Source organism: Canis aureus, chromosome 6, assembly GCF_053574225.1.
Source record: "Canis aureus isolate CA01 chromosome 6, VMU_Caureus_v.1.0, whole genome shotgun sequence".
Lineage (NCBI taxonomy): Eukaryota > Metazoa > Chordata > Mammalia > Carnivora > Canidae > Canis > Canis aureus.
In genome coordinates this window covers 4,298,759-4,313,309 of record NC_135616.1, presented here as the reverse complement: position 1 = coordinate 4,313,309, position 14,551 = coordinate 4,298,759, and the positions used below count along the sequence as shown (strand labels likewise).

Genomic DNA, 14,551 nt, shown 5'->3' with positions numbered 1-14,551 from the left:
ACCCAACAGCTAGTTTTGATGGAACACAAGCATCCATTTTTCCTTAGTTCCGAGAAGTCAAAGATTCAGCCTGGGTTGGGGTATGTCATGAAGATCACCCAGGATCCTTTAAGAGGACAGGTACCTAGCTTCACCTCAAACTTCCTAAATGAGAAATTCGGGAGCAAATCTCAGGCATCTGTATGACCAAACAGCAGCCCTACATGATTTTTTTTTAAAGATTTTATTTATTTATTCATGAGAGACATACAGAGACAGACAGATAGGCAGAAGGAGAAGCAGGCTCCCCACAAGAAGCTTGATGTGGAACTTGATCTTGGACCTGGGAATTATGCCCTGGGCCGAAGGCAAATGCTCAACTGCTGAGCCACCCAGGTGTCCCCCCACATGTTTTTGAAGCAGCCAATCTAGAATCCAAGCACAGGCTACCATCCACAATGGCTGATCCACTGGTTCCACACTCGGCAGACTATGCAAAATTGCAAACATTTTGTTGGAATCATACGCTAGGCAGACCCCTAATTAGAAAATACATTGAGGTTTATCTGTGGAACTTCCTTCCGGTTTCTGTCAACCTTGACATGTTAGCCTAGAACTTCTCATCAGATGAATCCACTTTCTTCTTTGTGGCTAAAACCAAGCTATTAAAAACATTTTGATGGAGTGTACCAAAGTCACAAACAACGAGCCAAAGATCTGGAGGCAAAGGGAACGTTTTTCTAAAGTGTCATGAGTAGTTTATTCATTGTTTATTATTAAAAGTTAACAATTTATCTTTACAGAATGGGTTCATCTCAACAGAAGAGCCCAGAGAAGGGAAAGGCAAGTGTGGGGCCTCATGTACAAGACAAATGCTACAGGCACTATGGTGCCTGCAGGAGAAAGCAGAGAGAGAGAGAGAGAGAGAGAGAGAGAGAGCCTTGTCTCTGTGATGTCACCATACATTATACAAGCCTAACAGTAGAGCATCATACAGATAAGCCAATATTTCACACTTGTTTTAGGAAGATTATTTTTCTAAACGTGCAAGAGCAGTGGAGCCTGGTGCCACCCTTGACATTCTCCTGACTCATGGACACTCTGATGTCTTGCATCTGAACCTTCAGAAACATCTCAAGTCAGGTTAGAGACTGCACCAGTCTCTGAGAATCAACTAAACATCATTTGAAAGGGAAATGAACAATAATGGAGAGCAGCCAAATTGGACTGACCATTATTTTAAAGGCTTATATCTTAAAGGTTTATTTTGAAAAAAATCAATTAATTGTATACCAAAAAACCAAGTCTGTATTAAAACACATAGACACACAAACACATCCTGATACTATCTAATCAGTTTGTCTCTAGTTATAGAGATTATTACTGACCTGAACCATCCATTTTCTCTTATAAGAAACAGCTGAGTTTAGCCCTTCTAACTGACACACCCCGTGTTCCCCCTAGAAATAAAGAATTCAGGGAGTGATAAAAAAGCAACATTCTGAAGGCACACAGCCCTTCCTTTTGCTCCAAAATTTCCTGAAAGATTCAGGACCCATATAATACCTTCTGATGGACTGAGATGAAAATAAAATGTTTGTCTTTGTTATCAAACTATTAAAAGGCTGAGCAGGGCTGGTGTGGCTTTGGAATCCACAGCATTACTTTCCCATCCTCCATTCCTGTACCTCCCTCCTCTCAGAACTTTTCCTGAGATTGAACTCTGCTCTGAGCACTGGGCCACGTCCAGGGTGGGAATCCACCCTGGCACCCCAGAGGTTTGCACTCACCCGGAGGAAATAAACCAAGTTATATCTAACAGTTTATAAAATAAGAATATAAAATCCTAGGAATATTGAGGAGGGAAAAGGATTATGTCTAATTACTGGGATCTGGAATGCCCAAATCCAGTTATTCCAGAAGCAAACATGATGGAAAAAAAGGACAAATGTTTTGGGGAAAAAAGCCGAAAAAAAAAAAAAAAAAAGAACAGTCCCTGTTAGACGTTAGTTTTTGCCCATTCTGGCACATAGTAGGTACTGAATAAATAAGCAGGCCCATGGATAAAAACTCATCCTTCTCTGCAGTCACAGCAAGGATACATCACTGAAGACAGATGTGTGGTTCTGCCCTGGCCCTGCCACATCTTCTAACAGTTTGGGAGAGAAGCAGCTCTTTGCAGATAATCCTGGCCCAGGGCTGACCGCTTTACAGTTTGTTGCTTTAGTTTTATACTTCGGAGTGCTTTGTACAAGCCTCCATGTTAATTAATCCATGCTGAACCAATTAACTTGATAAGCACATAAGTATTACTATTTGTACAACCTCAAGCTACTATGCTAACTTAAGATTTGCTGCAACAGAGAACACGACAGATGTGACCCTTTCCCTCACTGAGCTTATAATTTAGTGAGGGAGATAGAAAGGGAGAGGTAGGACAGAGCACAGGATGAGGGTGTGGGGCAGGAAGTGCCAAGGCCCGCAGGGGTCTGAATTTTGTTCTCATTTAATTAGAATCCAATGAGGTGTTTTACCTAAGGAAGTGACTTAATATGATCTACAATTTTTCAAAGATAATCCAGATGCTGTGTGTGCTATCAGTGGAATAGGGCAAGAATGGAAGCTGGATGTGGGAAGGTCCAGTTGTAGGTTATTTTGAGGTCTAGATGAGAGAGGGGATGAGGACTGTGGCAGTAGAGATAGGAAAGTGAACAGATGTTAGACAACATGTCAAGGTAGCACCCATAGGACCTGTTGATGGTCATGGATAAGGGGTCCAAGTGGCTATAGCAACTGAGTGAACCGTTATCTGATTAACTTGAGTGGGCAGTCAGCAGAAAGGCTGGGTAGAAGGAAGGGTGAGAGATCTAGCTCCTGCCCTCAAACACACCACCAATACTTTGAAAGAAACATGGGGAATTAAATGACATTGAGTTGGTGACAACACCATCTCAGGAGTATTTGCAGTTGAAGGATGGGCAGCAGGACTGCCCTCAAAGAAGTAAGGCAGATTCAGACTCCCTGCAACAGGAGCAGGTGACAGAGGTGGGCACAGAGTTTCCTCCCATCCCACATGTGCCTGACCATGCCACCCTCACTGAAGGGACACTGGGCTCTGCAATCCCTCCAAACAAGTTTCCCTTGTGGGCAATTTGGTGTTACTTGCAATTCAAATGCACAAAATTGCCTGTCGAATATTCCAAGGACAGAAAAAAAAACATAGATCTAGACATATTGTTAATGGTAAATGTCTACTTTGGAGCTTTGATTTTCTTAAAAAAATAAAGCAGAGAATAGGCATGCACTGTTAAATGTTAAATGGATGAACGAATGGGAGAGAAATGAAGGTGTATTTAATTTGGAATAGTTTTAGTCTAATAACTTAAAAATATTTGAATTGCCTTCCTGATTGCTTATTCTTTCCTTTGTTTTTACTATCAGGCACATTTTCAAGTCCCGTCCATGCAAAGTTCACTCGATTACCTGTCCAATAATATAACGCCCCTGCCTTTCTATGTGATAAAGTAGGTATGCTCTTCAGGTGTGTTTTTCTCAGAGGAGAGGATGAGAGAGACTGCATACTCTCACCTTGTGTCCAGGTAACTGAAAGATAGTGGTGGATACATTTAGCCATGGATCTAAAGCTAACTTGTCCCTATGATACTCATACCGAAGCTCATACTGTAATACTGAGCTTTTCTGAAGCTTTTTAAAAAAGATTTATTATTATTATTTATTTATTCATAGAGACACACACAAGAGAGGCAGAGACACAGGCAGAGGGAGAAGCAGGCTCCATGCAGGGAGCCCGACGTGGGACTCGATCGTGGGTCTCCAGGATCACACCCCGGGCTGCAGGCGGCGCTAAACTGCTGTGCCACGGGGGCTGCCCCTGAAGCTTTTTGAAGACAACAGGACAATGATTTCCTCCAATTAAAAACTTTCTTCTTATTTAAGCTAATGGCATCTAAAATCACCACAGTGAAAGGTTCCCCTAAACTGTCAATGTGTTTAACCCAGAGAAGACGGACCAAGTGTGCTGCATTTGGGGGGGGCACCTGACAGTAAGTTCTTGCCTGGTTCCTGAGAGTGACCTTGACAGGCAGCAAAAGCCATGAAGCACAAGGCTTGTAGGGCAACTGGGCACTTGCCCAGCTTCTTACTGTATTGCATGCTGCCATGTTTCAGATGATCATGTCTGTGTGCTTGAAAAGACAGGATCTAGAAAACTTAAAACAGGTGATTTTGGACTAAATCTCAAGGGAGACGCTAAATGCCTTATTAGAAGGGGACAGTAGAAAGATCGAATTCTATCATCCTTTGTTTTTTTGCTCTTCCAAAAAAGAATAGTGGGGTGCCTGGGAGGCTCGGTCAGTTAAGCATCTGCCTTTGGCTCAGATCATGACCCCAGGGTCCTGGGATCGAGTCCGCATTTGGTTCCCTGCTCAGCAGAGTGTCTGCTTCTCCCACTGCCCTTCACCTTTGCTGGTAAACTCTCTCTCATTCTCTGTCTCTCAAATAAATAAATAAAATATTTTTAAAAAAAGAACAGCAGGGATCCCTGGGTGGCGCAGCGGTTTAGCGCCTGCCTTTGGCCCAGGGCGCGATCCTGGAGACCCGGGATCGAATCCCACGTCGGGCTCCCGGTGCATGGAGCCTGCTTCTCCCTCTGCCTGTATCTCTGCCTCTCTCTCTCTCTTTCTGTGTGACTATCATAAATAAATTTTAAAAAATTAAAAAAAAAAGAAAAAAAAAGATGAAATATTAAAAAAAAAAAAAAAAGAACAGCAACTTGAACCTCAAAGCTGAGACTTGAGGTATAGCCCCGTTGGTGATTTTATGTGCCAGAATGCAGATGCTGTAGAAGCCTAATGGACATTAGGTATTATGAAGAAAGGTACAGGTTTTGAGGCTCAATATGAATTTCCAAATAATGTTGGCAGGATCCAAATGTTGCACCCATGAGTTTTTAAAAGATGGTGGATGCTTATACTGAAATATTCTTTTTATGCTTCATACTTAGACTATTTAAGCTGACCAAGTCATGACTAAAGTTCCTATTTGAATAAACATTTCATTTATCATAAATTTGAATTAATAACATATTAGAATACTATTCGCTTCCCCAAAAAAGTAAAGCCTGAAATCTGAATAAATAGCTAGAAAGAGCTAGTAGTACAGAAACATACAATATAACAGCAGTTTGGTGAAATCCCAAAGTGCTTCATTGCAGACGTAACCCTTTCCTACACAATTCAATTTTCATAACATAACTCATTTTTTTAAGATTTAAGATTAGGGATCTTTCTCCCAGTTTATGATTTGTAGATCTGCTTCTGAATTGTAATGAACAGGTAAACAAGACCACAGATGTGTCAGTTCAAGATTCTCCTACCCGCTGACTTCCCCTGGGGCTTTTCGAGGGGAATCCTGGGATCTGCAATCTCCTTTAAAACAGCAAATTTGAGCCTCATTATCAAGTTGAGGAATATTAGGAAAGACTCCATCTTCTCCAGGGATTAGTTACTAGTTTAAAACAACGCTGGATTTGAAAAGAAATTCTCCCAGGCACCAATGGATTAATCTTGCCATTTCTCCATTGAGATAAATGAAAGAAGAAACAATGCCAGCAAATACTATTCTTTCAAAGGATCCTCAAAACCAAACATTCTACAGTGCAAATGTCAAGATTTATAAAAGGGAGAAAATATGTTGGGGCCTTCCAAAACAAAATAAATTCTCCTACTTATTTTGGCCATGGCTTCTATTCTTTTCAGACTCAAGCCAGATTGTTCACAAGTAAGAAATATTTCCTTGTGGACTCATCTCAAAAGATTCACACACCAGCCTGCTCCTTCAGGGCCACCTGGTGGGCTGGAATGAACTAGGTGAATGGAAATTAATATCTAAATGAGGCCAAAACAAATTTAAATGAGAAGAAATTCAACTGCATAATAATGATATTTAGTATTTTCAAAATCCCAAATAATTAATATTTAGAATGTCTATAATCTTTGATAGATTTGTTGTATAGACTTGTTGAATTATATCCTTGTTTTATTGTTTTGTTTTTGATAACAATACAAGGCAATTTGCTGCTTATCTGTGAGGCACATAGTTCATTTGCCATAACTGAGAACTGTCTTCCTTGATCTCCTTGTCATTACCACTCTCAAAGTAAGTTCTTTCAATTAACTTCAGTTCTTCAGGTTAAAATTCTTGCCAAAACCTCTGAATAACAACATCTGGTACTTGTGTCTTATGTCAAATGTACAGAGTAAGTCTTTTTAGTATTTTTTTCGTTATAAATTTCATCTTTCAATTACCAAATCAATTACTTTTCACATCAGTGTTGCTGAAACTCACATAAGGAAGTACAGTCACTAGAATAGAGAGCAGGGTTCAGAACCAGATCTGGGGACCGTGATGAGCTGTCTAACTGACCTAGTGAGATCTAACATGTTTCCTGATCCGCCTGAAACTCTTTCTACTAAAACACACAGCTAAAAATTAACACACATTTTCCTCATTATTTTTATCTTTTTCCAAGTCTTACATTTTTCCAAAAGTATATCTATTTTTTTCTCTGGAATGCTTTAAAAGAACTTCATCAAAACATGCTACCACGAGTCCACTCTGAAGAGCAAGGTGCACAGACCAGAAAGCTTTCCTTCAGGGAGGAACTGCTTTTTTCTCCTAAAATTACCAGGTGTTACTTTTTCTCAAATTATTTTGTGATAACTAAGGTATCTAGACAATGGGCTATAATATAAATTTAAAAGGTTAACCATCTGAGATAATATTAGATGAGAGTGAAAAGAACACCAGGTCAGGATGAATGTCTCATGAAGGGCAGCTCTCATGCTCCTTGAACCGGTTTCTCATGACCAAGGTGTGGATGAGGATGCCTACTCATCAGAACTATACCAGGGCTCTGTGCAAGGTAACTGTTAACACTGAGGCCAACCACCCCAAAGCTTAAGTGCTATGCACATTTCACTTTTACACAACTTATTGTAAGGGTTAAATCCCTCAGGAATCAAAGAAGGAGGATAGATACATGAAGTCAGATTTACCGATTCTTCATTTTCAAACTCTGAGTTATATTGCGCTGTTTCTTCTGTCACTGGTTTCTGAACAATGTTTCTGCAGACGAGCCAGATGGTCAGACTGGCAATGAACATCCCGATATCAGGCACGAACACTCTGATCCCGTTGCCAGCATCAGCTCCCTTTAAGCTACGGAGGGAAAGAAAAGGAGGGGGAGGAAATTTAGTCATTTTTCTATTTCTATGGTTGAACTATCTTAAAGTATGCCCATATCTCCTTAATGAGTTTAAAAAAAAAACCACACAATACTTGGGATGCTTGGGTGGTTCAGGGGTTGAGCATCTGTCTTTGGCTTAGGGAGTGATCCTGGGGTCCCAGGATCGAGTCCTGCATCAGGCTCCCTGCATGGAGCCTGCTTCTCCCTCTGCTTGTGTCTCTGCCTCTCTCTCTCCGTCTCTCATGAATAAATAAATAAAATCTTAAAAAAATAAAAAAGCAATACTCAATTTCTGCCTAGAAGGTACAAGAAAGCTTTTCATCAACCTCTGAGTCTTATGTAATCTACTAAGATTCAGGAAGGTACCAGGGTTTCACTGGAGTTTCAGAAGTACTATAAAGAATCCTAAGCCAATTGTCACTTCTAAAACATGCTAATGAACCACATTTGTTATTAAATAAGCCACATGTGCAGTCCAGACACAGCTGTCAGCAATCTAGCTGAAGCAGTTAAAAACTAGACACATACTAACAGCCTAGAAATATTTTACCTTACATGTAAATCAAAGCTGGAGGGAAAACAGAAAAAATGTTATAGCAATCCTTGAATGTAAGACCTCTCCATTATTTTGAATACGTAGTTGATTTTGTTTTCCATACTGTTCCAAAAAAGGCAGATCTAGTACATTTCTTCTTTTAATCTTGGAGAATGGACAGTGAACTTAGAATTGGAATATTTGGGTTCAAATGTAAGCCCCAACACTGACGAGCAGCATTCTACTGGGGGGCTTCCCATGGCCATACATTCCTCCTCTGTGACAAAGAGATACTACTCCTTGTCTTTATCTCATTTGAGTCAAATGAAAGTGACTCAACGTTTATTAGAGATAAAGCTTGTTTAGGGACTAGGCATGTGTATGATCAAATATATACTGGATTCATTTATATTGTGTATATTATATATTTTGACAAAACATAAAATATAATAAATGGCAAGACCCTTCACTACCTAGAAATAACCATTGTTAACATTTTGGTAAATAAAAGCACTGTTAAAAAAATAATAAAAAAAATAAAAGCACTGTTAATAATATCTACCGTTAACTGAGCAATCACTCTGTGTTAACAGCTTGGTACATATTATTTCATCCAACCAACTACCATAAGAGTTAGGCATTGTTCTTTATCCTCCTTATACTTATGAAAAAAAAAACCACTAAGGCTACAAACAATAACATTATTTCCCTAAAGTCATACAGATAAAGAGAGAGTAGTATACTCAAGCTCCCTTTAGGCACAAATGTAATGTTCTCAACCACTGCGTTCTCATGTATGTACCTTCATGGCTTTCCTTTCCAAGCTTCCTCTGTGCCTCGACATGCATTTTGAGAGTTTACAATGCTAAACTCATATATTATATATTGTTTGGAAAATTATTAGTTCATTTAATATACCCCTAATAGCTTTCAACTCACTGATGATTTTTAAACATCACCATGTTCATGATCAGATAGCAGTTAGCTATTTCACTACTGTAGTACATTTAGAATGTTTCCATGTATTTATTACTATAATAATGTGTAAAAGTTAAATATTAATTACTTAAAGAACCTTCTCATCTGCGATATTTCAGGAAAAAAATACTCAGACCAGTGTAATTTGCTTTTTTTTTTTTTAAATGGTCTGGAAGGGAGCATGCCCCACATAAGCTTCATTATTTTATACATGGCTCTAAACCCTTCTGAACAGAGAAACATGAAAGTGGCAAGAGATCTCTTTACCTCCATAAATGAAAACAAATATGATTGCGTCAGAGGTATTAAAAATAGCAAATTCCTTTCATTTGGGGTAAGAGGAAGAGAATTCAATTAGGAAAACTTCAAACTACACTTATAACAATGAGATTTAATGATTGATTTTATCATAGGACAAAGGTAGAAGTTTGCTGTATACTTTTAAGGTGATCAAACAGAGCAAACAAAAATTAATATCACTACAATGAGAAGAAAGAGAGGATCCAGGAGAGAGACCAGAACACAAAGGACAGGCTTCAGTGGATGTTTGTTGTGTGAGGCTAAGGTCAGGAGAGCCACTTGTCCTAATCAGGTGGATTAGGGGAATAGATTATTACACCCCTTTCATGGGAAACAAATGAACTGTGACATTGTACAAAAAAGCACCAACCAAGCAGAGTTGAGAGGAAAAAGATTCTTAAAGGAAAGGTGACAAGGACTCCAGCTGCAGCCTCAGCTACTTCTTGCCCCACAGCACAGAAACTTAGAAAGCCAGAGCAGAGCCATGCCTTTCCCATCTGTGGACTGCATTAAGCTCCCAGTCTGCTAACAGTCACTACGAGACAACAGTCTCAGCTTTGTGTTTCTTGGTCCCAAAAGATACATTTCACAGCATACATATATTATGGGAGTAAATGAATGCTGTTTGCAAAAGCAATCACTCCACTCGCTGTGATAGAATTCAGCTACTGGATCAAGGATTGGGCTGTGACCCCGATTTGCAATGAAATCATTCAGCCACAGAGGTGCTAACCTATTAACTACTACTCTTGGCTTGTTGAGTTAACAAAGCAGAGCATTTATAGAGCTACCATTGCAGAAACAAAGAAACTTTTGAAGAATATAATGAAAAGCATGTACAATGAACAGGTCACAGTCTAACTGATATATATCATTTGGGGATCATCTTTATCAATCAAGTTTCCTTCATCATTGTTCACACCAGTGTCTACTAAAGTACAGTAGTTAGAATGCTAGTCCTCAGAAATGCTGTGTATTAAACAAAACAAGGCAAGATAAAAGAAAAAAAGAAGTCTTTGGTCAAATAAGTGTTAGAAAATCACAATGCATATTATTGTAGTAAAGAACCTGGGAGTTCTGTAGTAAAATAAGAAGTTTGAATTTATTTAAGTCTATGTTTCCCAAATTATTTTGACCAAAATCCATTTTTTAAAATTTTTATCTGATGCCTATCACATTTTACTGAGCTAGTGTTCACGGACCAGGTCTTAGGAAATGTTGGGTTAGAGTCTACTTCCTGGTCTACATTTTTTATTTAAATGAATGGATAATTTGGAAACTATCCTAAAGTGCAGTTAATCCCTACAAATTTGATGTTTAATCGTCTCTGATAACTTTTGGAGTCAGTGGCATCTTATTCCATTCTCTCATCTAATCATCCAACTATCCATCCATTGACTCAGCAAGATATTGAAGTTATGAAGCTGGAAGGTAACTAGAAATAATCCAGTTCTTCTCATGTGATAGACTGGAAACCAATAAGGGGGAAAGCAGAAAGTCTCCTCATCTCTCAAACTCACTTTTCACATCCCCACTTGGAAGCTCTTCCATCATCCTTCCTTGACCACTTCCTCCTTTAGAAGCCTGCCATACCTTGCACATACTTGATCATAAAATGCTTAACATTTTATGTCACTCACTTACTTACCATATGAGAGCTTCTTGTCTACTTCCTCTCTCTCTATCCAAGAACTATATATGTATACTCAATTTGCATGTTGTGTGTATACATATATGTATGTTTATGTATGTATATATATGTATATATGCATATATATATGGTACAGTGCACACAGAGTAAAGGCCAGCAGAATAAATGCTATATCTAAATACTTACACTTTACTTTGTATCGCAGTAGTTTGTGCAAAGTACTGCTGAAGAATTAGGTGTTTTAGTTCATTTAGATAATTTCATTCAGGAAAAATAAAATACAAACCCAGACAGGAAGAAATGTTGCTTTGCCTGGGAATAGCTGGAGATCAGGAGTTCATGAGTAGTTTCAGTTACTTGGACACAAAGATGTAATTGTCAAAATTAGAAAATATAAATCACAAAATATATGTGGTTTCATTAAATACATATGTTGGAGAAAACATTTCAAGAACAAGAGATATGAAGTGTATCTAATGAACATTAAATGGTTCAATTTGGCAGAATTTTTTATTGATTTATTTAAAAAATATGTATTAAGCATTTACAACATGCCAAACACTGTCCTGGAAATTGATTGTTGGTTATGAAGGCATGTAAAGGAGATAAAATAAAAAAGATGGGTTAAGTTTGGACTTGGATTTTGGCAAAGAATCCACATAACTAGAATTACTGAAAGATTTGGAGTAAGGGAGGAACATAATCAGCAAGGAAACTGAGAGACTGTAGGTGAGAATGTGATTTGGTTGTAGGAAGTGGGCCATGGAGGCCGTGTTTTCATGGTAAGTGTGAGGTGTAGTGCAGAGGCAATATTTCATGCTAGAAATATTTTATTCCACATATGGGATTTGTGCCTGAGAGAGAAATCATGGCTGAAGGGGCACACTTGAGAGTTTCCTTCCATATCTGTTGACTAAAGTCAAGAGAATAAATTAGATTTGTCTAGGGACAGGGCATTGCATGGAGTAAATCTTCGTATAAGGTTCTCTGAACTAATTATAAGTATACATATAGAGCATTTAACAGTAAATTAAATTTTATTTCAAATAAATTCTACATTTGAAATCATGCTAGCCAGGTTTTGGGTAGGAGTCTTGTATTAATGAATTCATGAGATCAATATATTACATTTCCCTAAAAAATGTTATCCTAGTGTTTCAGGCATATAACAATTATATTTTTCATATATAAAAGCATATGCTAAACTGCTTAAAACATCATGTTCTCTTAAATGGGCAAATCTTTTCTTTCCAATCTTGATCTAGTCACATTGATCTTATTTGTTGAGAGTGGTTATACCTCTTGAAAAGGAATTGAGGAAGCTGGAAATTGAGAATAACCCACATATCCTTCAAGAAGAAAATGAATAGATTAAATTAGTATACCTCCACAAAATAAAATAAATATTATAAATGAATAAAATAGTGCAAAACATGTGTAATGCATCTGAATATGGATATATCATCTCATAAATGTAATGTGGAATGAAGAAGAAGAAGCAAAAGTACAGAATATAGATCACTTAGGGATTCATGAGCAAAGAATGACATGAAAATGACAAACACATGTTTCTGGGTAGGGAAGATGGATACAATAAACTATTATATAGATACCAAAAATAAAATATTGGTAATGTTCAAGTTCATAAACCAGTTGAAAGCCAGTTGTTAGGTACAAAGGTATATCTTTTAGTACTTAATATTTTTTTAAAAAATTGGAATAGTCATGCTACCTAAATTTCCTGTTTGTAACCTAAAAATACGAACTCAATGATCTTAGCTGGAAAAAATAATGACTTTTTTATTGAGGTAAAATCGGTCTATAATATTAATTTCAGGTGTACAATATAATAATTTGATATCTGAACACACTACAAAGTGATCACCACAATAAGTCTGATTACCATCCATCACCATACAGTTGATCCCTCCTTGACCCTTTTTGCTCACCCCCATCTCCTTCCCCTCTGATAACTACCAATATATTGTTTCTATAAGTTTTGTTTTCTTTGTTCCTTTGATTTTTTTTTTTAGGTGCCACATAGAGGTGAAATCATACGGCATTTGTCTTTCTCTGTCTGACTTATTTCACTTGGCACACCATCCCCAAGGTCCACTCATTTTGTCACAAATGGCAACATTTCCTTCCTTTTTTATGGCCAAATAGTATACCATTGTGTGTGTGTGTGGGGGGAGATGGGTGCACCACATCTTCTTTAACATCCACCTATCCATGAATACTATTTCCAAATCTTGACTACTGTAACTAATGCTGCAATGAACATAGGGGTGCATATATCTTTTCATATTACTCTGTTCATTTTCTTTGGATAAATACCCCAAAGTGGAAAGCTAGTTATAGATTACATGACCTTATTTTTAGTTTTTTGAGGAACGTCCATCCTATTTTTTTATAGTGGCTGTACCAATAGTGTAAGAGAGGTTCAGTTTCTCCACATCCTCTTCAACATTCATTTCTTTTTGATAATAGCCATTCTAACAGGGGTGAGGTGCATATTATTATGGTTTTGATTTGCATTTCCCCAATAATCAGTAATGTTGACTGTATTCGTGTGCCTATTGGCCATCTGTATGGCTTTTTTAAAAAAATGCTTATTTAGATCCTCTGCCCATTTTTAAAAATTGGATTGTTCGATTTTTTGTTAATGAGTTGTTTGAGTTCTTCATATATTTTGGATATCAGCCCTTATCAGACAAATGATTTGTAAGTATTTTATCCTATTTGTTGAATTGGCTTTTCATTTTGTTGATGTTTCCTTTGCTGTGCAGAAGCTTTTAGGTTCCAATTAGTCCCACTTGTTTATTTTTGCTTTTGTTACTTCTGCTTTTGGAATCAGATCTAAAGATTCAACACTAAGAAGCTTATGGCCTATATTTTTTTTTTCTAGGAGTGTTATGGTTTCAGAGGATAATGATCAACTGATGCTCTAATGAACATGATTATATTAGGTATGACTCATTAATCAAATACAATCACCATCCTTCCTGGCAAAGTCCAGAGAACAAGTGAAGCATGTGAGTATTTCCATGGGCAAACCACTTCATTTTTCCAAGTTTCAGTTTTTTCATCTACAAAATGATTTCTTAGGGTCTTCCTGGCTCAAAAATTTCATTTCAACTAGGAAAATCCATGATAAGGGGGCAGTGAATTGCATCAGACTGGGAAAGAAGAAAAATATTGGAGTTTTAGGTATTGCTGAGAAGCAGCATCCAGGTACAAATGCAACCACAGTCCTCTCCAGAAGTTCAAAAAGAATAATTTCATGTATGCAACTCTTTTTGGGAGGTAAGTCCTTTGGTTCAGAGTTAGTAGAAAGGTTAACTTCAAAGGAATTCCAATAAATGCTGAAAATATCAATGAATATTATTTAAATGAATGCAAGCTATTAGTATGGTCTATCTAGTTCTCTGGTGGCCTCTGAAGTTCACACACGAAGAGTCGGACTACTTTTGTTTTTCTTAAGCTTAAGTACTCTGTTTGATTGAGGTCCATCAGTCACTCAGATTTCATAAATCAGCTTAAGAACAGACAAAGTGAATGTATATCTAATAGTAAAACCTTAACGTAAGAGATAAAACCCTGATTTCAACTTAAAAATATGTATGGAGGCTATCTTTTTATTAAATATATGACTTTATAGCAAGTTGCATAAAGAAGTATTAAATTTCACATAAAGGAAGAAAGGTATAGATGAGAAATTCTGGAAAGAAATGTACTATTTATTAAGAATTACTTTCAATATTCAAATCAAGGGATTCCACAGTTGTTGATGCATTGGAGAAGCCTATTAAATAGCTCACTTCTGTGAAGTCAGAAACTT

At 37.5% G+C, this 14,551-nt stretch overlaps 1 protein-coding gene across 5 annotated transcripts in view; it reads right to left on the bottom strand.

Annotated features, from left to right (window-relative positions):
• The window catches only part of PIEZO2 (piezo type mechanosensitive ion channel component 2), a 442,052-nt gene that overhangs the window by 182,922 nt on the left and 244,579 nt on the right, over positions 1 to 14,551 (bottom strand). For all 5 annotated transcript variants that reach the window (XM_077899942.1, XM_077899943.1, XM_077899939.1 and 2 more), the window contains exon 5: positions 7,056 to 7,218. In XM_077899942.1, the coding sequence (XP_077756068.1) occupies positions 7,056 to 7,218 (163 nt within the window). The remainder of the gene's footprint in view (positions 1 to 7,055; positions 7,219 to 14,551) is intronic.